Below are 27017 nucleotides of genomic sequence, written 5' to 3'. Positions count from 1 at the left end.
TATTAGTACAGTAACAGGAACAGTTTGCTAATATAACTCATGCTGTGCTTTATGGCTTCAAGCAGAACCCTATGGCAGACAATTCTGGAATTAATCTAGTTCTTTAGTTCTGCAAATATATTCCATTAACTCCCTACACAGTCAGCCACATCATTTTGTATCTTGATTTTGATCTTCAATACAGACTATTCTCTGGGAAATTGATCTCTGGACTTACTGTTACCACCTTATGTTGAGCATTCAACCTATGTATTGCATTCCCATGCTGAATGACTTTTATTGACTCTTAAATAATCCAGTGAAATCTGTTTAGAATTCTCAACTTTCCTGCACTCCAACGTTAGTAATTCTGGATGCATCTGTTTAAAGCAGTGTACCACCACCTTCAGCTGATACATGCTAGCATTATGGAATTCACTTTCTCAACCCTCCTTCGTGCCAATCTACTGGCACAAACCTCAAGATCTATCCCTTCCCTCCAGTCACATCCCTTAACTCTATTCCTCCCCCTCCTTTCCTCCTTTGATCCATACAAAACATTGGAGTGGTTCATCACATAGAAGCTACTACACTAGTGAGAATTATTGTTTTGAAGTCAAAGGAATTTACTTTTGCCATGAAAAGTCTCAAGTGCACCACAGTGATTCCTAATGTAGAGAAAAAATGTTAATAAGCCAATGAGGATATAATAAGTGCAGTGGACAGAGTGGAACAGGTGGATGTTGTATACTTGGATTTTCAGAAGGTGTTTGATAAGGTGCCGCATAAAAGACTTATCCATTATGATGCATGGAGTTGGGGGTAATGTATTAGCATGGATAGAGGACTGGTTAGCCAATAGAAGGCAGACAGTTGGGATAAATGGGTGTTTCTCTGGTTGGCAATCAGTGGTGAGCAGGGTGCTGCAGGGGTCGGTGCTGGGCTGACAACTATTCCTGATGTACATTAACGATTTGGAAGAGGGGACCGAGTGCAGTACATCTAAGTTTGCTAATGACATTAAATTGAGTGGAAAAGCAAATTGTGCAGAGGATGCGGAGAGTCTGAAAAGAGACATAGATAGGTTGTGAGTGGGCAAGGGTCTGGAAGATGGAGTACAATGTTGGTAAATGCAAGGTTATCAACTTTGGAAGGAAAAACAGCAGATCAGATTATTATTTAAATGGCTAAAGACTGCAGCATGCTGTTGTGCAGAGGGACTTGGGAGTGCTGGTGCATGAATTGCAAAAAGGTCAGTAGGCAGGTGCAACAGGTGATCAAGAAGGCAAATGGAATGTTGGCCTTCATTGCTGGAGGGATTGAATTTAAGAGCAGGGAGGTTATGCTGCAACTGTTCAGGGTACTGGTGAGGCTGCACCTTAAGTACTGTGTGCAATTCTGGTCTCCTTAATTGAGGAAGGATATACTAGCTTTGGAGGCAGTGCAGAGGAGGTTCACCAGGTTGATTCCGGAGATGAGGGGATTAGCCTATGAGGAGAGATTAAGTCACCTGGGACTATACTCGCTGGAATTCAGGAGAGGAGATCTTATAGAAACATATAAAATTGTGAAAGGGATAAGATACAGGCAGGAAGGTTGTTTCCACTGGTAGATGAGACTAGAACTAGGGGACATAGCCTCAAGATTCGGTGGAAAAGATTTAGGATGAAGATGAGGAAAAACTGCTTTTCCCAGAGAGTAGTGAATCTGTGGAATTCTCTGCCCAGGGAAGCAGTAGAGGCTACCTCGTTAAATATATTTAAGACACAGTTAGATAGATGTTTGCATAGTAGGGGAATTAGGGTTATGGGGAAAAGGCAGGTAGGTGGATCTGAGTCCACGACCAGATCAGCCACGACCTTATTGAATGGCAAAGCAGGCATGACGGGCCAAATGGCCTAGTCCTGCTCCTATTTCTTATGTTCTTATAATCCAATTACAATATCACCCAAACCTTGCAACTCCTCCATTTAAAAATGATCAAAACTAATACTTTTAAAAAAAGGGAAATCAGACACTTACCCAGCACCAGGAAAACCCACCAGAGCCAGTACTGACCATCAAAGTATCCAGGAAAGTAAGTAGAGAACTGAAAATAAAGTTTATTTTTACACAATGGCCACAGATGTAACAGAATATGTTAATTTATACCTTTAATTATAGCTCTGCTGATTTCAAATGAACACATCAATAATAATTGTGGGGATCAAATAGCAATCTCATTATCTTCAACAGGACAAGTAGAAAAGCGAGAGACTATTCCACACATCTAGCTCATTCCTCAAAACCCAAAATCTTCTCAAATCACATATATTTTCTACACTGCAATAATAACTGCACTACAAACAGCTTTGGGAGTTTTCTAAGCATTTGCTCAGAAATTCTGACTATTTCAAAAGACCAAAAGGATATTTAAGGATATTAAAGAGAGAATGAGCAAGGGAAACATTGAACCGTCTTAGCATAGGAAGCTGGGTGGCACTGGATGGAACAGAACCACAATGTGTGCTGGAACATATTAAAGACTGTCAGGAAACAGACTGTTTATACTCAATGCTGCCAGAACAGTACATAGCCTTAAAAGATCTGATTTTTTACTTCTGGTAATGTTTCAGATTTTGCATTATGCCATTATGTCAGTTATTTTATTTCAGTAAATAAATGTAACTTTGTTGAGAGTCTAAGCAATACTTGAGCAATGCTAATAACACTTACAGAATTACCTAGACTGTGCAATGAGTGTTAATCTAAGATCATACAACCCTTGAAGACAAATGTAACTTTGTTGAGAGTCTAAGCAATACTTGAGCAATGCTAATAACACTTACAGAATTACCTAGACTGTGCAATGAGTGTTAATCTAAGATCATACAACCCTTGAAGACCCCAGCTACGGCTTCTAATCTGTAAGGTACATGGGGAAGTATGTGAAACCATCCAAAGGAAGGAAGGCTTTAAATTGCATCAGTAAATGAAAATTTACAAAAAATTTGCAAATGTCAGAAATCTGAAATAAAAACAGAATGCAGGAAACACACAGTAGGTCATGCAGCATCTGTGAAAGAGAAACAGTTAATGTTTCAGGTTGCAGACCCTTCATCAAAACAAAATCATGCAGGATCGTCAATCTGAAACATTAACCCCGTTTTTTTTTCCACTATGTTGCCCGACCTGCTGTTTCCAGCATTTTTTGCGTAGAACAGTATAGCACAGGAACTGGCTCTTTGGCCCACAACGTTGCTGCCAAAAACAATGCTAAATTAAACTTTTCTGTTTTTATTTCAGATTGCATCATACTGTTGGCAGTAATTCAAGAGAATCTGTTGTCACATGAAGTTACTAAAATTATTTCCTTAATAATTGATGTACAGAGGGATCTTAGGGTGCAAGTTCATAGCTCCCTGAAAGTGGCAACACAAGTAGATAAGGTGGTAAAGAAGGTGTACGGCATACAGGGGCTCCCTGGGTTACAGAAGACCTGACTTATGGAAATCTGACTTTACACAAATTCTCCCATCAATTTTTAAAGAATTTTTCAAGACAGAAAAGTTAGTTACAGAAATGCAAACATCTTCAGGAGTTATGGAATAGGGCTAGCTGCTAGTTAATCCAAAAGACAACTAGTCTTCAAAAAAAGTTTCCAGTAATCAAAGAGATACATTGTCTTTAAGGATGCAGCTGCCAGTTCACAGCAGGAGACCATTTAAGAAACTTGCTTTGGAACCTGACAAGGCAAATTTCTTCTATTTACGCTTGTAAAATACTTGATCAAACAATGCAACATTCATTGATCCTTTAAGGTCATCAAAACTGGTCACCGGGTGTGGGATATTCTGATTCTGGACCACTGTAGCTACATAGGAGAAAACAATAAATAAATGTTCATTTTAATCGCCCCTCACAGAAATTGTTCGCTTCTGCCCAACAGAAAAATAGATTTACAGACAGTTCTCATGAACGGAACCCTTAAGTAATCTGGCAACTGCCTGTCCGTGCCTTAGTTGGTCGGGGCATTGAGTATAAAAGTCAATAAGTCACGTTGCAACTGTATAAAACATTGGTTCTGATTGCCACATTACAGAAAGGATGTGGAAGCTTTGGAGACTGTTGCCCAGACTAGTTATAAGGAGAGGTTGAACAAACCTGGATCTTTCTCTCTGGAGCATCAGAGGCTGAGGGACAACCTGATAGAAGTATATAAAGTTATGATAAGCTTGGATAGGTTAGATAGACAGAGTCTTTTCGCCAGAGTGGAAATGTCAAATACTAGAAGGTGCAAAGGGGAAGTTTAAAAGAGATTTGCGAGGCAGGTTTTTGTTTAAAAACACAGAGAGAGGTAGTCCCTGGAACCCACAGCCAGTGGAAGTGGTAGAAGCAGATATGATAGCAACATTTGAGAAGCACCTAGACAGGCACATGAACAGGTAGGGAATGGACAAATATAAATCATGTTCGGGCAGATGGGATCAGTTTAAATTCAGCACAGACATTGTGGGCCAAAGTTGTACTGATCTTTGTCTACATTCCAAGTGCTTTTGAGGCTGTACGCAAGGCTTCAGTCATAAAAATAATTCAAGAACTGGAACATCAATTTTACAGAATGCAAACTTTGATTGTGATGGCTTCATCTTTCTTCTCATGAAAGCATTTCTTTCAAAGAAACTGGCATTTCATTGTGCCAATGCTGAAATTTTCCTATTGAATGGGAAGTGCCAATCAGAGTGTTAACGTCATAACACTGTGTAAACAAACATGAAACCTAGTTAGGCACCATGATTTGGCAACAAGAAGCTGACTTTATAATACTTTGTGGAACACTGGATGGTCACAAAAACACAAGATGCTAAAATTTATATTACTTAAAAGATTTTCATTTGGATTTTGTGACTTAAAGGAAAACTCACTATGATTTTATTGTACATTTTCTAACCACATTGGAAAACACAATATGGGGAATCATTTCACCTACCCGAACAATGAGGATCCACTTAATCAGAGAGAGGCCAAATCCAGAGATGGCCCCATACCTGCCAGCAGCTGAAGTGGTCAAACAAAATGATAGGAAGAAACCAATCCAGTTGAAGAGGAATGCCACTAGAACACAATGGAATGGAGAAAGAATGTTATAAGATTTGATTTTACTTCTTGTAGCTTCTTGGTCCTTTACAGAATGCTCCCAATAACCTTTCCTCCCAAGGTTAATAAACCAAGTTCTGGTCCATAGACTCTTAAATGCTTTGAAGCCCATTTCACCAGCATTAAGCAGTTCTGACCAGAAGTCTGCTTCAGATTGACCCTGAACCAGATGCACAACCAGGTAACAGGGTCAGCAGCCTAAGCAGAAAGGTGACTGGTATTTTCCGTAATCCTTGTGCATCCACAATATATGGAAGCAGGAATCTTAGTGTGGCCACAATGTCACTTGGAAAAGGGACATCTAATTCTGTCCATAATTTTAGGGAAATAACACATGATGCAGAAACCACATGCTTAATTGCCACTGACTGCTGTTAAGAATTTGTGATCATGGCCAACTTCCTCCATTGTGAAGTAACAGGTAAATGTCTTTGGATTCAAGGCAATGAAGGTGATCCAGACTGTCATTTATGCACAATAATTTCACCAATCCACTTTCTCCTCTGAAATGAGGAAGGACATGCTGACAGTAGAACTTACTGCCTAGATCAATAAAAAGGGAAGGAATATACTGGCTTTGACTGAGAAATTGGTTATTGATCAGAAAGCTAAGAGTGGAAATGAGATATTTATTAGTCACATGTACATTGAAACACAGTGAAATGCACCTTTTTGCATTACTGAGAATGTGCTGGGGAACAGCCTGCAAGTGTTGCCACTCTTCCGGCGCCAACATAGCATTTCCACAGTTCCTAACCTGTATGTCTTTGGAATGTGGGAGTCTCGGGTTAGCAGGCTGTAAGTTGTGAGGTACTGCAGGAATCAGTGCTTAGGCCATTTGATCACAATTATCTCACAATTTGGCTGCGGATCAAATTTCTATCTTAGCTGATGATACCAAATCTAGGTGGGAGGAGGATGTAGAGAGACTTCAAGGGGATAAATATCATCCACAGCTTATGAACGCTTGACTTATGTACAGTCCCAACAATAGAACAAGCGTTTGGGAGACCAGCAGTATGGATTTGCCGGCTACTGCGGGGCTGCAGGCATCTTCTGCCACGTGGGAACTCTGTTCATGGACACATTTCCGACTTGCGAACTGCTCTGGTTACGAAACCAGAATAATTCTGATTAAGATTGGAGGCGTTGTGGACAGTGAGGAAGGCTTTCAAAGCTTGCAGAGGGATCTGGACCAACTGGAAAAATGGGCCAGAAAATGGCAGATGGAATTTAATGCAGACAAGTGTGAGGTGTTGCATTTTGGAAGGACAAATCAAGGTAGGACATACACAGTAAATGGTAGGGCACTGAGGAGTGTGGAGGAACAAAGGGATCTGGGAGTTCAGATACATAATTCCCTGAAAGTGGCATCACAGGTAGACAGGGTTATAAAGAAGGCTTTTGACATCCTGGCATTCATAAATCAAAGTATTGAGTACAGAAGTTGGGATGTTATGGTGAGGTTGTATAAGACACTGGTGAGGCCAAATTTGGAGTACTGTGTGCAGTTCTGGTCACCTAACTATAGGAAGGATATCAGTAAGGTTGAAAGAGTGCAGAAAAGATTTACTAGAATGTTGCTGGAGTTGAGTTACCGGAAAAGATTGAACAGGTTAGGACTTTATTCCTTGGAGCGTAGGAGAATGAGGGGAGATTTGATAGAGGTTTACAAAATGATGAGGGGTATAGACAAAGAGTTAATGCGAGTAGGCTCTTTTCACCTACATTAGGAGAGATAAGCACAAGAGGACATGGCTTTAGGGTGAAGGGGGAAAGGTCTAGGAGGAACATTAAGGGGAACTTCTTCAGTCAGAGAGTGGTGGGAGTGTGAAACAGGCTGCCATCTGATGTGGTAAATGCGGGCTCACTCTTAAGTTTTAAGAATAAATTGAATAGATACATGGATGGGAGAGGTCTGGAGGGTTATGGACTGGGTGCAGGTAAATGGGACCAGCGGAATAAAGTTTTGGCACAGACTAGAAGGGCCAAATGGCCTGTTTTCTGTGCTGTAGTGTTCTAGGGTTCTATGAAAAGTTCACAGGAACGGAACTGTGCCATAACCTGGGGAGGACCTGTAAGCTCAATGAGTGCAGTTTTGTGTAGGTTTGCTGTACAAGGAAAGAATGAGTATACTGGGCCTGTATTCCCTAGAGGTTAGAAGAATGAAAGATCTCATGGAAACAAATTATCACAGGGCTTGCCAGACTTCATGAAAAAAGGATGTTTTCCTAGCTGAGGAGCCTGGAACCAAGTATCACAGTCTCAGAATAAGGGACAGGCTGTTTAGGACTAAGAAGAGGAGAAATGCAAAGTGTGATGAATCTTTGGAATTTTCAGGGGGTTGTGGGGACTCAGTTATTGAGATAATTCAAAATCCATGAATATGGGGATAGTGCAAGAAAATGGCATTGAGATGGAAGATCAGCCATGATCTTGATGCAAGATGGAGCAAGCTCAAAGGGCCAGATGGTCCTTTTTATGCTCACCAGATCTGGGTTTCACCTAAAATTTAAAGCAGTTTCACGACTCTGTTTCACCTAGCTGGGTGAAGGAATTCAATTCTCTAATGTTAAAGCCACTCCAATAACTTGCACACATTGGTGAAGCGGGACTAGTTCTACAGGTCTCTTCTATTCCAGACAGAAAAGTCACAAAGTCATCTGGGAAAATTGGTAAAAGGGCACCAATATGCGATGTCAATTAAGACTCTCACAACTATTAATCTCTCTAATATTAATGCAACTATTACTGGAGCTGCTAATTCTATACCAGTATAATTACAAAGATCTTTGGTGTTTAGTATTATTCTGTCAAGTTGTAGAGGCACCACAAAATTATGTGACAACTCACAAAGCCTTTGTTTTACATATGGCACTGTCCACTCTGTATCCATGTGTTTGCCATTTCATTGATGTTTATGTAGAATACCTCTCTGTTGGCAAATTAGTTATGCAACTCTCAGACATGTATATTTTAGTCCAAATATAATTTAAAATAATCCTTACTGAAGAATGTCAGCATGAATATACCATCATTCCCTATCCTCAGCTGGTCTGCATCATCAAAGTCGTCCCTTCCTGAAAAATCATCATCCTGTTTGGGTAAAAAGAAATACATTTTAGATTTGTCCTCTTCTTCTTGGAGGGTTGGAAACATGCAAACAATAACCACATAATAAATGAAATTGTAGATGTTGGAAATCTAAGGGTCTCAGATCTGAAATGTTAACCATTGCCCTTTCCAGAGATGCTGCCTGATCTGCTGAATATTTCCAGCATTTTCTTTTTTATTTATTAACAATACAATAATGTAGAAATTTCTCAGTCATTCCACAAGGTATAATTCCCTGACCTGACATCACTTCTGTGACCAACACCTGCTGCTTGTTTTCTTTCAGGCAGTTGTCCCCTTCTGGCCAATTAACCTACCAACCTGTACGTCTTTGACACAAGGGAGAAAACAAGAGCACCTGGCAGAAGCCCATGTAGTCACAGGAAGAGCATGCAAACTCCACACAGAGAGCACTGGAGGTCAAGATTGTACCCAGATCACTGGATCTCTGAGGCAGCAGCTCTACAAACTGTGCCATTACCAGCAATTAGCCATTTGGATACCCAACAACATTCACCAACTACTTTAAGGCTGTGTAGCATTTCCCCTTCTTCCACAATCTTCCCCCCGCCTCCCCATACAGGCTTCTTGGAAAACTACACAAAAAGGACTTTCCAACATGTGGCACTCACCTTCAAATTACAGTCAAGAAGATTGATTGAGGATCAACACTTCTGAAACTGGATTTGCTACTGTTTACCAGGATATCTTGAGATAATTTGAATGTTGAACAGTTAATTTGTGTGTCTGTTATTAATACAAGACAAATAATTTTACAGTTCTTTTGATTTGTAGTTTTGAGCCATTTTTCCAACTGAGAGGTGGCACAGCGGCTCAGCTAAATGGTGGGAATAGCACAGTTAGCAGTTGCTGCCTCACAGCTCCAGTGAGCCGAGTTCAATCCTGACTTCCAACGCTGTCTGTGTGGAGCTTGCATGTTCTTCCTGTGATCGGATGGGCTTATGCCAGGTGCTCCGGTTTCCTCCCATGTGTCAAAGATGTACAGGTCGGTAGGTTAATCAGTCACTAGTATAAGTCAGATGGGAACTGGGGAGAATAGGTTGTGGGGAAAATTAGTGGGGGAATGGGATTGCTCTGTGAGCCAGCATAGACTCAATGGGACAAATGGCCTCCTTCTATGTCAAAAGGAAACATGGAATATGCAAGTATTCACTAAATTCTTCATGTTGACTGCCAACAATTCTGAAAACTTTGTTTTAAACCTTTCACCTTGGACCTCCATGCAAGTGATGCTGGTGTTATTACAGGAAACAATCAATTATGTTCAATAAAGACAGAAAAGTCCAGAAATACTCAGCAGATCATTTATGTTTTTGAAACAATTATGTTCACTAGTTTGAATTTCAATCTTCATTTGAATCTTAGATTACCTTTTTTCAGTGTATACAGGGTATTTCTTTAATATTGGTTACATTACATCTAATCTGGTAACAACATAATCTTTAAATACTTAAATGGACAGAAAACCTATAAAGTTAATAGATTAAAACTTGGAGGATAAACAAAACATGAATCTAAAAACTGATTCTAATTTAAAAAAATTCATGGATAGCAGGAGACGTCAAGTTGCTGAATGCTGCTTCTGCACATGAAACTCCTAGAGATTAATTTCTTTTGAAGCTGGAAATACTTGGAAAGATTAGCCAATGCCAAAATTGCTAATCAATCTTTTTGATTTAAAGTGGTTCTGGGTAGCATTAACTAGTGGGAACCCACATTTGATTCCCTAGTCCTTAAAATGACTTAAAATTGAGCTCTTGCTGTACCATAGTAATGAGTTGTGCCATAAAGCAAAATCAAAATACAGAAAATTAGTGATAGATTTTGATTGGTAGAGAAAACAAACATTAAAAATACACACAAAAATAAGTCTGACTGAGCTTAAATGTTAAATTCCCAATTGAAAGAGTATAGTGAATAACTCAGATGAGTTGAGTGCACTAATAGATACTTGGAACTAGAATGTTATCGTTGAAATGTGGCTTAAAGAGAGCAGAACTGGAAGATTCATGATTATGGAGTTTTCAGTGGAGAGAGCGTAGGAGATTAAAACAGGAATGAGAAAGTGGCAGTATTAGCTAAAGAAACAGGTAAGAGAGGGGACTGAATGATCAGGAAATGAGAATCTACGGGTTGAACTAAAGAATAAACAAAAAGGGACAATCACACCTTTGGGATTGTACTGCAGACCTCCAAACAGTGAAGAGGATAGATGACAAACTATGTAAATTAATGACAAGCACAAAAGCACAAGGGAAGTAATAGAGGGAGATTTCAATTACCCAAATATTAACCAGTAATTGTGTAAAAGGTTTATAGGTAACAGGATTTCCACATTGTATGCAGGAGAACTTCTTTTCTCAGTCAGTATGTAGCAAGCACAACAGCAGAAGGTGCATTTCAGAATTTAGTTTTAGGGAATGAAGCTGGACAGGTTGAGGGCATTTTAGTGGAAATTGCATTTCCGTGGTAAGGATCATAATTCAGTTAGAGCTGGCATAGTTCTGGGAATAAAGTCTCATGCAAACCAGTCTTCCCTCCACTGACTCTGTCTACGCTTCCCACTGTCTCGGGAAAGCAGCTAACATGACGAAGGAAGCCTCCCATCTGGGTCATTCTCTCTTCTCCAACTTCCCGTTGGGCAAAGAATACAAAAGCTCGAGAGCACTTACCACCCGGCACAAGGACAGCTTCTATCCCGCTTAAATGGACCTCTCATATGATCAAAGATGAACTCTTGATCTTCCAATCTACCTCACTGTAGCCCTTGCACTTTGTCTAACTGCATCGTCCACTCGAGGCACTGTATAACATTCACTGGCTGGAAACTCGCCATACACCGCATTGTTTATTGTAAAACTATATTCTGGATTCTGTTTTCCTTTAAATACCTCGATGTTATTATGGATGGAATGATCTGTTTGGATAGCACGCAAATAAACCTTCTGACTGTACCTCAGTACATATGACAATAATAAACCAATTACAAAAGGACAAAAGTAAAACAGGTTCTCAAATGGGGTAAAGCCAATTTTACAATTTTGAGAAGGGATTTAGCCAAAGTAGTTAATCATTGTTAAGCAAAAGGTTTTAGCAAGGCTTTTGATAAGGTCTCATATAGCAGACCGGTTAAAAAAGTTAAAAGCACAAGTGATCCATGGGAGAGTAGCAAGCTGGATCCAAATTTGACTCTGATCAGGAAGAAGAGTACAATTTGGCATGTGTTGATTGGAAAATCATTATAAAAGGAATTCCACAGAGGTCAGTACTCAAATCTTCTACTATTTCTAAGAACTCCCTTTCATTCTCCCAGCTTACCTTCCCTTTGCACAACTTCCATTCTATTATAATTGAGGGCTCGAAACTGCATCAGCTTCAATCCCCTTGCTCTCACCCCCTCTTCCCACCCAGAGCAGGGATAGGGTTCCCCTTATCCTCACCTTCCACCCTAGTAGCCTCCACATTCAACAGATCATCCTCCGTAATTTGCCAGCAAATACATCTTCCCTTTCCTTTTCAGCATTTTAACAGGGATTGTTCTAAAATTCTCAGGTTCCCTTTTCCAGCTCCACCGACCTTTCTTTTGACATTTCTTCCACGCAGCCGCAAGGGATGCAACACCTGCCCTTTTACCTCTTCCCTTTCCACTCTGGGACCCAAACTTTTATTCCAAGTTAAACAGCAACTTATCTGCACTTCTTCCAATTTAGTGTACTGCATGTGCTGCTCACGATGTGATCTTTATTACATTGGAGAATCTACATGCAGACTGAGTGACTGCTTTGCAAAACATCTCTGTTCATTGCACAAGGGTGGTCAAGCTTTTCTACTTTCACTTTAATTCTCCATCCCAGTCCCATACTGTTCTCTCTATCTTTAACCGTCTACACTGTACTAATGAAGCCTAACAAAAACTCAAGAAACAGCACCTCATCTATTGTCTAGACACATTGTAGCCCTTGAGACTTGATATTGAATTCAAAGAGTACAATGCTGGGGAGATTGAAATTCAATTTTAGGAGCCCAAGGGGATGATTTAAGTGACAGTCATGAAAGTAAAGTCAATACTGAATCAATCACCTATGAATCAACAAAATTGTAATAAGGCTGACTCTTAGTTACATTGATTCACTACCTCATTTCAAAATGGCCATAACTAATTCATGGAATTCATTGTGTTTGTGAAACACTAAAGCCAAGGTAAAATACTTACTAAAATTAACTGTCTTCATCCTACCCCAGTCTTCTCAATAAACTTACAAACTTATGGAAGTTATGATAAAATGTTTAATATGTAATTGTTTCATGTCAAAGACAAACTAAACTTAATTAGAAGATACAGCATGGGAGAAATGCTTCCTATGGTCTTTAGGAAAGATGGCTATTTTCCTGTAGCATCATATATTGAAGTTAAGTACACCAATGAGAAATAGTGAAATCTGTCAATTATTTTTCATACAAGGATAACAGTACTACATTAGTTCATAGCACCACAGAAAAGTTTTGTGTTGTTATTTTCAATACTTGAAAAATACAGATTACATCAAGAATTCTGTGCCCTTTGCAAAAATAAAATTATAGATGCTGTAAGTAAAAGAAGAACACCCAACCGGAATCCCGTTTTTAAAATAGTACAGGCAAAGACAGGTTTATTGATTTGCTTTGTTCACAAATGCAGATGAAAACAAGTTCTAACATGTGCAAGAGCTGGAGAAAATATAGCTAGTGTTTCTTTAAGCTTCCAGAAATCTTACTGAAACAGGAAAAATTTTTGGCTTAAATCCAATGACTAAGTATTTGAAAACTTGTTATTGGAATGGAATTAAAATATGTCTGATTTCATGATCAGTGAAATCAGACTTATAAGTGAAGATTATTTTACTATTTCCCCCATGACATGCTTGATATCATTCAAATTGATCTTGAGCTATCAATTAAATTTTGGTTGGCTTGCCAAGGCTGTCCGAGTTATCATATTAGTGAACAAAGGGTACCTTCACAGAAAGGGCAGACCACCTTAATGTACCTTGTTAAAGACAGGATGAAGTTACAGATGGTATAAATCAAACACAAGATTAGAGATCAGCATATCAGTTTTTATTTTTCAGAGAAAGATATTAATGGAGAGAGAATGCATTAGGCCAAGCTACACATATTTTCGTCCATGGTGCCCAAGCAGTGATATATTTGTGCACATTAGATACTCACCCTTCCAGAGACCAGAGGCAAGGTTGCTTCAACTTTTGTTCGCTCAGCCTCATCATATGAAGGAAGGGTAGTTGCTACACTGTAGGATGGGGGCTTTGGAAATGCAGAATCCTCTTTGTAATCAAAGTAGGCTAGAGAAAATAAAAACATTAAAAATATACATAGAGCAATGCAGTTCAAGAGCAAAATTTTGTCCCATTTTTGTTTTGTAGCATCTTCTGCATAGTTTCCTGCATGAACTGTAGAAGAACTCTAGCGCCCTGCCAAAGACACAATGCAGCCAGCTATTGTATCAAGGATTCTTCACAGCCACTGGCACTGTGATATTGCATGGTATTTCTCAAATTCAATTATATTCCGTTACATTTCCTTATAACTCTAGCTTAATCTGTAAATTTACCATGTTGCCACATAGTGCACGTTTTAATTTGTACTAGCCACAGTTGGGTTGGGAACGAACATTTTATGCTGAACTCGCTTTAACAACATTATGAAACACAAGTCAGCCACATTTTTCATCACTGTACAGGAATACTTAGACCAACCACAAGACTCAGCATGCCTTCCATGGTGCCTTTACAAGCACTTCAATTGACAGGTGCCAAAATATCCTTTTCTTTGGGCATTTATATTTCTAGGAGTCCATACATGACTGTAGTCCTGTACCACTGTGTTTCCACCTTAAGAGGGCCTCAAGGACCTGTTAAATAATAAGGCATAATTGTGGCAAAAAACTTCCAGAATCTTTTCAAACTTACTAGAGCTCCATGGCTTTCACAGCTTTGAAAATATCAATAAGGAGGACGAAATTTTAAAAGACCTGGAAATTAAAGATCTCTGGTTCACATGGCATCTACCCTACTGTGTGGGGACTGGAGGATATTTGCGGGACATTGGGTACAGATTCATTTGGTGTTAAAGAGGTTAAAGTATATGATACCAAACAAGCAGAAAGAAGGCCACACTTTCCAAAATTTTCTTCAATTTTATTTCCTTTGACACAACTGTTCAGAAAAATTTTAAAGCTTTAAAGTGCCTGAGGGCATTGGGAGATCATGATATTCATCATATAAATGCATATCTTTGAAAATTCTTCCAATAAAATGGAAAGCAAAAGTTCTCACATTTTTCCCATATATGTACTTTGTCAAAGTGTCACAAGAAATATTACAACCAGAACTAAAATCCACAGGAGATTCAGAGTTAAGCCTCCATGATATATAATACATGGCTCAAATTGAAATGAAGTTTGATAACTGAAAGAATCATTAACATAAAACGAAAGGACCAAAATTATGGACATAAACGTTTTGAAGAAACAAAAAGAATGGCACAAAGCGATTTGCTCTGTTGAACATGAAGGTATGGAAACAAAGTATAGGGAAACAAAACCACCAAACTTTCAAGATACAAATCTAAAGCTTAGGCCTAGGCTTTAAAAATTATCTGATTATACATCATTTAGAAAAAAAATTGTGCAATTCTGGTTTATGCAGTTCAAAAGAAACACACAAAAAGGTGCTGAAAAGAATAAGAATGTTTAAAGTTGTACAGGTATGAACTATGAAAGTTAGAAGTTAAGATTTTACAGTTAAAGAGTAATCTTGAGGAAAATAAACCATTAAATAGTTAAGTAACTATTAAAAAATAGCCATCAGAAAACAATTCAGTTTAGTAATTTTCACATTTAAAATATTTCAGTAATCTGAAATAAGCAATGTTAATTGCTTTATCATAGAAATGTATGAATTAAGTAAATTTAGAATACTAAACATTATTTTATCTAATCAGGTTAATGAAATTAGAGGGCTTCAAGCTAAATTAATGACAAGCAAAACTGTATTTAAATCATGTAGCTGAGATAATCCATAATACAAGGTAAAGCAACAAAAGATACTAGAGGATTTCAAGATACAATTGGATGCTGGAATGGGTAAGTTCAAATACTGAATGAATGTACATAATTGGTCTGGAGTTTTCCATATATATGTTATTAGGTCATCCTGGCTTGTGTTTTTTTGTCCTAAAACTGAATTGTTTTGGAAAGATAACAATTAAGAAAAAATGTTCTAATCAGATTTTAAGAAGGCAAATTCAAAGCAGATGGGCAAATGTTTACCATTGTGATTAAGTATTGGCCAAGTTCCATAATGGTCATCACTTTCACCAGTTCTGTGTGGTTGATGATGAATTGCTTCTACTCCAGTTCACTGAAGTGAAAAATATTTCACACATAGGCATCTTTATGCGTGGTTGGCATTGCATACCACCTACCATGTGGTCTTGGTTCAATGGCAAGTGGATCCACAAAAATTGGAAATACACTCTGCTGCACAGATGTGTGCATGCACATGGGTGCCAGAGTCATACTTTGGCCTTTCACATCTCCCTCACCCCTCCAACATCCCTCAACTCCTTACCATCTCAGCTTCCCTTTCCTTCAATCTCCTGTGGGAGTGCTGAAAGAGAGGGTACTGAGAAAGAGAGGGTCTTATGAGGATAGTTTGAGCGAGCTGGGGCTTTTCTCTTTGAAGCGAAGGAGGATGAGAGGGGACTTGATAGAGGTGTACAAGATGATAAGAGGCATAGATCGAGTGGACAGTCAGAGACTTTTTCCCAGTGCAACAATGGCTAACATGAGGGGACACAATTTTAAGGTGATTGGAGGAAGGTATAAGGGGGATGTCAGGGGTTTACACAGAGAGTGGTGGGTGCATGGAATGCACTGCCAGCCGAGGTTGCGAGGGCAGACACATTAGGGACATTTAAGAGACTCTTAGATAGACATGTGAATCATAGAAAAATAGGGGGCTATGTGGGAGGGAAGGGTTAGATAGATCTTAGAGCAGGATAAAATGTCGGCACAACATTGTGGGCCGAAGGGCCTGTACTGTGCTGTAGTGTTCTATGTTCTGAACCTGGTGACCGAGCAACTCAGACTTCTCTTGCTCAGCCATAGAATTTCAGCACTCAATGTGCATAGAATGCATCACATAGGAAAGAACACAGCATGTATCAAAAGCACCACCTGCATGATCCTTTTAACTAGTTTTCTAACCACATTAGAGGGCTCAGTTATATAAATGTTGTGATGTTATGAAAATATGCATCAAATCATTTTGTTTTTCCAAAAGCTTTCTGTATGGAATAATGAATTGTGACACAAATTGACATTAGCTCCACATTATCTTGTAAATAAATATTATGTTTTGCCTTTTCTCCAAGATATAATAATTTTAACCACTGAATACCCAGAAAACAGAACATAACACCCTTCGTTTGTTAAGGCTGATTATAGACAGCAGGTGAAAGATGGTCAAAATGAACAAAGAGCAAGTACCAAGGCAAGTGAACTAGCAAACAATTTGAAAATTCTAAAATAAAAAGGAAATGGAAGGAGCAAGCTATCTGGCCCATCAAGCCTGCTTTGTCTTATAATCAGATAATGGCTGATCTTTTACCTTAGCATTATTTTCCTGGACTATGTCTCTATCAATTGAGTCCTTTAATATCCAAAAATCTATATAAATCTTCAGCTTGAACATAGAACAGTATAGCACAGTACAAGCCCTTCGGCCCACAATGTTGTGCCGACCTTTAAACCTTGCCTAATACTATCTAACCCCTTCCACATATCCCTCTATTTCAAATTCCTCCATATGCTTATCTAGTAATCTCTTGAATTTGACCAATGTATCTTCCATGCCTTAACCACTCTCTGGGTAAAAAACCTTCCTCTGATATCTCCCTTGAACTTCCCACCCATTACTTTAAAGCTATGCCCTCTTGTATTGAGCATTGGTGCCCTGAGAAAAGAGGCGCTGGCTGTCCACTCTATCTATTTCTCTTAATATTTTGTACACCTCTATCATTTCTCATCTCATCCTCCTCCTCTCCAAAGATTAAAGCCCTAGCTCTCTTCATCTCTCCTCATAATGCATACTCTCTAAACCAGGCAGCATCCTGGTAAATCTCCTCTGCACCCTTTCCAATGCTTCCATATCCTTCCTATAATGAGGCGACCAGAACTCGACATAAGAGGGAGCAATCCCATCAGTCCCATTCTGCCACTTATTTCACTGCAACCTATTCTCCCTCACATGCCCATCAACTCTGCTATGATATTCCTGTCACTCAACATAGTGACTAATTAACCTACCAGCACACCTTTGGGATGCGGGAGGAAATCAGACCACCCAGGAGAAATCTGCATAGTCACAAGGAGAATGCGCAAATGCCAGCACCCAAGGTCAGGATCAAACTCAGGTCTTTGGAATGGTGAGACAGCAGCACCAATGTGTCACGATTGAGCATTTCCAGCCCTTATGAGGTAGAGAATTCCATGGATTTACTATTCACTCTGTAAATTGTCCTGAATGGCCAATTATCATTTATTTTGAGATCACTGGGAGAAATTTCCCACAATGGGAAACTCTACGTCTAACCTGTTGATCCCTGTAAGAATTCCATACAATTCAACAAGATAAATTCTTATTCTTCTAAGCTCAAGAGACCCAGTCTGTTTAATCTCTCCTCATATGACGAACCACCATCTCAGCAATCAATTTAGTGAACCTTTGCTGCCACCCTCAATTGCAAGGACATCAGACCTCTACGCAATATTCCAGATGCAACACAATCAAGGCCCTATATAATTTCAGTAAGATGATTCTACTCTTGTACCTAAATTCTCTTGCAATAAAGGCTAACATTTACCCTCCTTACAGTAACTGTATGTTAACCATCAGTGATTTGTGTACAAGGACATCCTGGTCCCTCTGATCACCAATACTTGTCACTATCGAAAAAAACTCCATCTTTCTGGATGACCTTTAATTTTTCCATACTATATTCCATCAGCAATGTCCTTGCCCACTTACTTAACTTGTGTAGATTCCTCAGAAGCTCTTCAGCATCCTTTTACAATCTACATTTCAACCTTCCAAAAGAGGTAACTACAGATAGATTTGCACCCCCAGAGACGTTGATATCTTTTTAAGAATTTGCAAGCAATTCAAGTCTGAAAAGTTAACTGAGATTTGATGAATCAAGATTTCTCATCCAAGCAATATAATTATGGGAGCTTACTTTCTTTGAACAATTCGAACAGCAGATGGGAGAGGTTTTGATTCAGAGTCAATAAAATTAGAAAAAAATTGCATAGCAAAGTCTACCATACAAATTTTATGTTCAATAACTAGTCAAGTATCACTTTTACTACAACAATCAACATCAATTGCATACAGATGACCCATGTTATTTGGGGGGTGGGGAGGGTGGCTTGGCATTCATAGAAAATGGTCCTTATTGTGACTTTTCAAAATGCAAAGCATTGTCATCTGCACATGCGTCAAGAATTGAGTGTTACAATAAAAATGTATTTCCTTTTTTTCTCCACATTAATTCAGTGAGAGCAAATTTTATTCCATTTCTCAAATCTCTGGGGAGTGATTTGTGAATTCTGCAAGGGTGAATTTCCGTTACCCAAACAGCTGTAATACGGAGGTTGCCTGTATACTATACCACAATTATAAGAACTAGGGGACAGAGGTTTAGGATGACAGAGGAAAGATTTAAAAGGGACCTAAGGGGCAACTTTTCCCCATGTACAGGGCAGTGAGTATATGGAATGAGCTGCCAGAGGAAGTGGTTGAGGCAGGTACATTTAAGAAGCACTTGTAGGTACATGGAGGGGCGGGACTTGAAGGAATATGGGCCGAATGCAGCAAATTGGGACTAGCTGGCTGGACACCATGGTCGACATGGACTGATTGGGCCGAAAGGCCTGTATCTGTGCTGTATTGCTCTAAGAATCTAAGACTTTGAGTGGACATGGGCCAAAAATTCCAAGAATCAGTGGGGTTGTTGCATTTCTTCAAGAAGGTTTTGAGCATATCCTGGAACCTTTTCCTCTATCTGCTTGGTAATTTGTTCCCATGACAGAGACTGAAATAGTGTGCTTGTTTCCAGAATACAGGGTCAGACATGCAAATAACGTGGCCTGCCCAATGGTGCCAGTGTAATAAGGCCTCAATGATGGAGATGTTGGTTTGCTTGTCCTGCCAGTGGAAGTGCAGGAATTTGCAGAGACAGCATTGGCGTTGACTCTCTAATACTTTGAGGTTCCCCACTGTAAGTAGTCCAAGTCTCAGAAACTTGAGGAGGAGGAGGGGAATCATTGCTGTCCAGAAGACCCTGAGATTTGATTGCTCCAATTTTTCTTTTAAAACCATCTTTCTACACCTGACCACTAACTAGCTTACCATTGGTGGGTAACTAATCTGCAGGACTAATGGAAAACTATTTAACCTATATCATCTCCACCTCAGAATCAAGGTCACCCCAACCTCAGCAGTTGACAGCAGTACTCAGATGACTCTTGCTTATGCGTTTAGAGGCTGCTCTCCAATACATCATTAACTTGTTCACTGAAGAACATCTTAGCCCTACATTCAACAAAGCCCTTTATCAACTTGACCCACTGTACACCACCATCCTCCATCAATAAAGGTTCATGGTGAGACCCTAGAAAATGTGCGCCACTGCTCATATCTCATGAGCAACATTCTAGTAAGGCAAGCATTGATGATTAAATTAACCACCTGAGGAAAAGTGTTTCTGAAGATCAAGACCTCAAATATTGTACTGTGTTGGTGTAAATCAAGACCAGATGCCATCACAGTTCTGTACTGCAGTGATTGTAAATCTCACACAGACAGTCCTTTGGCACTATATCTAACTAGATACCTTTTAGACCGATGGAAATCTATGAAAATGAGATGTCCCTTCATATTTTTAATTTAGTAATTCTAGGCAAAAAAAGTTTATCCATTTAGTTTCCCTTTTCCCATCCCAATAATTACATAATGAAATCATTGAGTTGTTGGCAAATCATGGACATTAATTTTTAAAACTCAGACCCAGCCACAACCTCGGATACATAGAGTCACCTGCTCCTTCCAAGCATGCCGCAATTACCATACCCTACACTCATATACTTGCCCGACTTCTAGTTTGCAAACACATTTTTGGATTATCAGCCCTATAATAATGCAACCCCACCTGTAAACACCAAAAAGCAGAATTAAACTTAGAGTGCACAAAAATCCAGAGCTTGCCCTGAACTCATTGCTTGCTGTCTGTGCTGCTCCCTAACCAGCTCACTGAAATGTTTAAAGTACTGTTCATTACATTGCAAACTTTGACTGGCATGAAATTGCAATCCAGTATAAATGAATCGCTACCAAAGTTTATTGCCCTGTAAAACCTTAATAAACATAAGCCTCTAATCAGTGTTTGATGTTTATCTTCAGATTGAAGTAGCTCATTTACATACATCCAAGAGGTTTTTCCACATACTAATCTGAAAAACCAGTAGACGAAGAGGCAAATAGAAAGTAAGGACTTTCCTGTTCTAGTCAGTTCCATGAATGTACATATCCATCCTGACCATATTACTCAAATGAAGGGTCTTATGATACTTGCCCGTCTCAGATAACACAACATTCCAGGATTCTTTTCAGAAAAATTAAGAACACTTGCACCTTTTAAACACCAAGTATTATTTGAATTGTGTAATGGACAACTATTCTATACAGTATTTTTAGGCAAACAGTCCAAACTACAATGAAACATTATGAATAATTCATCAGGCAGTATTTTGCCAGGAGAATAATAAAAAATAAAATCTGCAGTGTTACTTCTCTCCCTTCATTACACACATGCATTTATTTCCATTAAAAACATTAGGGAATCCACTGTGTTTAAGGGATTGTTACAGAACATGTCATATTTTACTGATACTCGGTTTTTCCATTCAGATTGTTTGTGCACCAAATTTAAATTAGTTTAAACTCATTCTTGGAACATTAGTCAAGACTTTTGGATTATGAGCATAACAACATAAATACCACATGATCAAAAAACTGTTACTGAGGTGCTAAAGAATATTCTGCACAATAAAGGTACAAGAGGAGACCACTTGAAAGCAAAGAAACTGTGTAGTGTTATTTGTTTTAGTGCTACACAATGAAAAGTATGCTTACCATGGAGCGAAATTGGATAACAACTGTTTCCTATTAGGGTTCAAAAGGATCTTTAGACAACAAAACCAGATGCTATCAATCCAAATTTTGTAAAGTTAATTACAAATACTTGAGGCAAATGGATAAATTGGACTAAGGCCACTTAATTCATATAGAGGCCACATTATATAGAAGGTGCATTCCCAGCTCCAATTGATGCACAGTAGCAGTATAGACTAAAATTAAGTTACTGTTCCTCTCATTCATTTGCTGTACAAAAAAAAAGACATTTTAAACTGTTTTTCTAGTATAGTGAGTAAATGCACTGCTCAGAATAGAACAAAAAAGTTAAAATGATTTGATTTTTGGTCTGACCCAAGGTCAAGTTTGACTGAAAACAATAACAGCACTTAGTGGTTTCAGGATCCACAGGCTTTGGAATAAGTGCAAAGAAAAATCTACAAGGATTCCATTACTCATTGTACTTATTGTCTCCTGTTGCAAAGTATATGTATCTGGATGTTTAATGAGCCCATGCTTAGCTTGCAAAGCTCTATCCATGTGTATATATATATACTGCTGACATTTGCTGAGTCAGCTTGTGGTGAATTGCCATTCGAGTAAATTATAGACAGCTGCAGTTACAGATGGATCTGAATTCCAGCACAAGCTACTGACTTCAGGAAAGCAACAAATTTTCAAAAAGCTGAAAATTTTCATTTCAGGAAGATAAACTGCTGGAGACTACTAACATTTTGCCAATGTGCAGTAGAGTGGCTCTAGACCTAATAATGCTCTTACAAATCCACTACCTCTTACCATTATAATTAACCTCAGATTATTTATTGGGGCAATACAACATGCAGCTTCTTTCATTTGTCTTCTGCTGCAGCAAATGGCAAGTGAGGGAGGCATATAAATGAGGGAATATTTCTCAACATTTCACCAATTGCAAAGCTACTTAAAATTGCTGTTGTGTGTAGTGCAGCAGCAATTAATTTTGACTGAAAATTCAATATTAGTAAATATTGTTTAGTCTTCAAGGGACAACAGAGTTGCAAATATTATATTGCAATTTCAGAACATTAATTCTGCAACAGGGGTACAGTAGTCTTCATGCAAATGAGACACAAGGAAGTGAAAAAATATGGAAATCTCAAAACCACTTCCAGACCTTAAAACTACACAAACACAACCAAGTGTTACAAATGCAAACTAGTCATCAAATTCATGTTACTTTTTCTTATTTATTTTAATACAATAATTCAATCACAAGGAGATTCTCAGATACAAACTTGTCAATTATGGTTTGCAATGGCAGAAGGGACAAGAGGTTGGAGGAAAGAAACTACAAAGTAAGCTTTGCTATGCATTTGTAACATCGACACAAAAATCAGCATAGCTCAGTTGGTTACAACTGCCCGAGTCAGAATACTGTGGGTTTAAATTGGATTTCCAAGACCTGAGCACAGAGAACTAGGTTGACACATCGGCAATACTGAGATGGTGTTGTAACAAGTGGTGATTTCCATGAGATTTTTTTGATTTATTCATTTCTCAGAATTCGCGCATCACTCTCACCCGCTCCCAAGATCTCATGGGGCTTGATTAAAGAATAATGGTATTAAGTGCTATTATTACTAGGCCAATATTCATATGCTCATCAGCACAACCAAAACAGATTTTCTGGTATTATCACATGTTGTTCTGTAACCCTGATTTCTGCATTTCAAACTAAAATACCAAAAAGAAATAATGACTTGGATCCCGAACTCCCTCTGTACATCAACACTGTTAAGGGTCCTGCCATTAACTGTGCACTGTCCCTTTACATTTGATCTCCCAAAGTACAAAACGTCACACTTAGCCAGATTAAACTCCATTTCTGCAACTGATCTATATCCCACTGTATTCTTCAGCAATCTTCTACACCATCCACAACACCACCAATCTTTGTTTTGTCTGCGAGGTAATGGGTTAAAGCACAGTGACCTAGTTGAGGTGGAGAAAAGGCTGAGGGATTACCTTAAGGAGCTGGCCACGGCTACAGTGGCTCCCTACAATGACACGTGTCAGAGAAAATACCTTGCAGATGAAAAGCATAGCATTGCTGCACTCTGAGATGTCTGTTCACAGGTCCTTGGACTGGAGAGGGTGTGGCAAAGGAGAGACTTAACTGTGACTGCCAACCTAATTGACATGGTGACATCGTATACAAATTTTATTCACCTGCAGTATTGAGTGACTAAAAAGAAAAATTGACAAAATTTGTTGTTTCTTTTGCATTTCGTGTTTCTTTATTTTTTTCTCCTCATAAATTCCAGAAGAGTGAATTTGTGATTTGTGGGTTGTAAATTCCGTAAGGGTGAATTTCTGTAACCCAAACGGCCATAACATGGGGGGGGGGGGGTGTCACCTGCATTTGGAATTTGGAAATAGTTTTAATAAGGAAGGTACTGTTCTAGATTATACAAAGTATCATTACTGTCTTTATTCTCAAATTGAAGAGCAAAGCAACAAAAAAAAAATCGTGCAAACAGTACAAAAATAAACCATCTTGAATATACCTGGGACAAATCGACCCTCAACTCCCATAGCAATCAATCATAACACACAGCTTTGTATTCATCTCACATTAATTTAAGAAATATTTATTTGATTTCTTCATGCATTACAACGTTTGAATTTGCAAACAAACAGTTAACAGGGTGCATTGGTACTGTGTTCATGTACATGTAGAATATTTTTGTTTTAAAGAACAGGTTATAACTTGCCAAGTTGGGAAACAAGTGATTGCTAAGATAATCAGATACTTGGAAGCAATTGAGTATGGAAAAGAACAGCAACTTGGGTTTACCTTCACCTTCAGGTAGAAATTGAAAAAGTTTAAGTCATAAAAATTACAATCAAGGGCAGCAGTTGCAAACTTAAATATTAAGCTATCTATTGTAAAGAACACTGGAAGAGCACAGAATCAAGAAAATAATTCCCTCTTCAAAAATTCTCTTCCTTGAAATTTAGCTACACCAATTTATCAAATACTTTGGAAAATCAAAAAAAAGCTGGAAATCTGAAATAAAAACAGAAAATGCTGCAAACACTTGGCAGGTTAGGCAGAATCCGTGGAAAGAGAGAGTTAACATTTCAAGTAGCCAGAATTGGTAAACTCCCAGTTTCTCTTTCCACATATTCTGTCTACCCTGCTGAATGTTTTTCTGTTTTTAATCAAAGCCTTCATCTTTACAACTGAAAGAATGGTTCCTATCCAGATTCACTGGCTGCTGGTCAGCTATTTTTCTAGAGAAGTAGAGTGATGAAACAGCAACAACATTTCTACAAAGTATTTTAAAACACAAGTACAGTGAAGAGTATTCTCTGTCCATACACAGAAAACATAACACAAGAAGCCCAGAATGCAAAATAAATAAACTATACAATAAACTCCAAAACAGAAGATTGAAAATTTCAGATTGGAAATATTGGGAGCTATCACGCGTCAGCAAGGATATATATGTGAAAGATTAATAGGACTGGTGTGAGATAGATCAAGAGCTCCATGGTTATGTGGTAGTGAATAGGAAGATGATCAAAGAACTGGAACAATAAAAGCTGGAGGTGTTGAAGCCAGGTTTTAGAGTCTTGGCATGAACAGGGATGGGAGTACCCTGTCTTTATGAAGAAGAAAATATGGAGACAGAAACTTTGAATATTGTTGCAAATAGTGAAGCAGTGGAAAGAAAAAGGATTAAATTTTGTGGCACAGTGCATAACAATAACACGATTACACTAACAGGAGAAAACTGTCATAGACTTTTCCACCCTGAAGTTTTATTTATCTATTAACGCTCAAGATGTGGAAGTTGCTAACATTGTCAACTTTCATTGCCTATCTCCAAAAATCTGTGAACTGTGAAGGTTGTTAAGAGTCAACCAACTTGCTGAGTCCGGAATCACATATAGGCCTAACCAAGTAGGAATAGCAGATATCCTTCCTGAAGGACATTAGAGAACTTGGGTTTTTGTTCAACAATCCAGTAATTTCATAGTTAGCCTTACTGAACCTCTCACCCAAGGTCAGCAACACCAAGGCAGATTGTGGACTTCAAGGGGAAGGGGAAGTTGGGAGAACACGTACCAGTCCTCAGTGAGGGGTCAACGATAGAAAGGGTGAGCAGCTTTAAGTTCTTGGGTGTCAACATCTCAGGAGGATCTGTCTTGAGCTCAACACATTGATGCAATCATGAAGAAGACATGCCAGTGGCCTTACTTTGTTAGGAGTTTGAGGAGATTTGGTAAGTTACCAAAGATCCTTGCAAATTTCCATAGATATACGGTGGAGAGCATTCTGACTGGTTGCATCACAACCTGTTATGGAGGCTCCAATGCACAGGATCACAAGAGGCTGCAGAGGGTTGTAGACTCAGCCAGCTCCATCACAGGCACAACCCTTCCCACCGCTGAGGACATCTTCAGGAGGCAGTGCCTCAAGGTGGCATCCATCATTAGGGACCCTCACCATCCAGGACATGCCATCTTCTCGTTACTACCATCAGGGAGGAGGTACAGGAGCCTGAAGACCCACATTCAGTGATTCAGAAACAGTTTCTTTCCCTCTGCCATCAGATTTCTGAACAATCCATGAACCCATAAACACCATCTCATTATACCTTTTTTTTGCACTATTTATTTTGTAATTTATAGTAATTTTATGGCTTTGCACTGCACTGCTGCCGCAAAACAACAAATTGCACGTCATAAGACAATGATAATAAATCTGATTCTGATTTGGAAACTTGCATTTTTAATTTCCAGATTTAACTACCTGGAAATTTTAAGTTCTCTAGATGTTATGGTGGGATTTAAACTCATGCAGCAGTAGTCTCAAGATTAACTCTGACTGCTAGCCCAGTAACTTAACCACTACTCTACCACACCCATAATACTTGCTTACTCTGAATGTCAGACAAGCACCCCTAACAACATATATGCAGTGGAAATGACCAAACAAGGTGGAGCTGAGGTTAAGTGAGGCATTAATTGCTTTACATACAAGATCTGACACCATCTCTGAAAACGTCACCAAAATAAATGGCAAGCAGAGGAGAAAACCCAAGATGGATCGACTGGTGGTGACAGCAGGCTTGCATGGAGGCTAAGAAATTTTATTGTACAGACAACATTTTAATGGAAATTTCATGAGGATTTCTGGTAGGTGAAACCCCATCATAAGCCTATACTTCTTCAAGTGGCTCTTGGATGAAGTGAACATGAGAAGTTTAAAGTGAAATGTCATAAATATTAGACTAGTTCTCAATTTATTGTGGTCAAATATTTTTCAAAATTTAAATCATCATTTTGATCCTTAAGAAAAGCTGGTGAGCTATTACATACCCACTGTGAAGAAAGTAATTTTCATTCAATTGCTACACGTTTCTACATACCTGCACTTTCTACTGCAATGCTGCTATATGGTGGAGGAGCAGCCTCAGCCCCAGATTCTGATACTTCCAAAGGCTCTTCCTCATTCTGCAACTA

The 27017-nt window shown here is 38.8% G+C and overlaps 1 protein-coding gene across 1 annotated transcript in view; it reads right to left on the bottom strand.

Moving 5' to 3' along the window:
• The window catches only part of LOC127569033 (NEDD4 family-interacting protein 1), a 44567-nt gene that overhangs the window by 8326 nt on the left and 9224 nt on the right, over positions 1 to 27017 (bottom strand). The window contains exons 2-6 of the mRNA XM_052013297.1: positions 26924 to 27014; positions 13459 to 13589; positions 8124 to 8211; positions 4949 to 5073; positions 2002 to 2068 (exon numbers count right to left, since the gene is read on the bottom strand). Coding sequence (XP_051869257.1) covers positions 2002 to 2068; positions 4949 to 5073; positions 8124 to 8211; positions 13459 to 13589; positions 26924 to 27014 — 502 coding nt within the window. The remainder of the gene's footprint in view (positions 1 to 2001; positions 2069 to 4948; positions 5074 to 8123; positions 8212 to 13458; positions 13590 to 26923; positions 27015 to 27017) is intronic.

Source organism: Pristis pectinata, chromosome 4, assembly GCF_009764475.1.
Source record: "Pristis pectinata isolate sPriPec2 chromosome 4, sPriPec2.1.pri, whole genome shotgun sequence".
Lineage (NCBI taxonomy): Eukaryota > Metazoa > Chordata > Chondrichthyes > Rhinopristiformes > Pristidae > Pristis > Pristis pectinata.
This window is presented reverse-complemented; position numbering and strand designations above follow the sequence as displayed.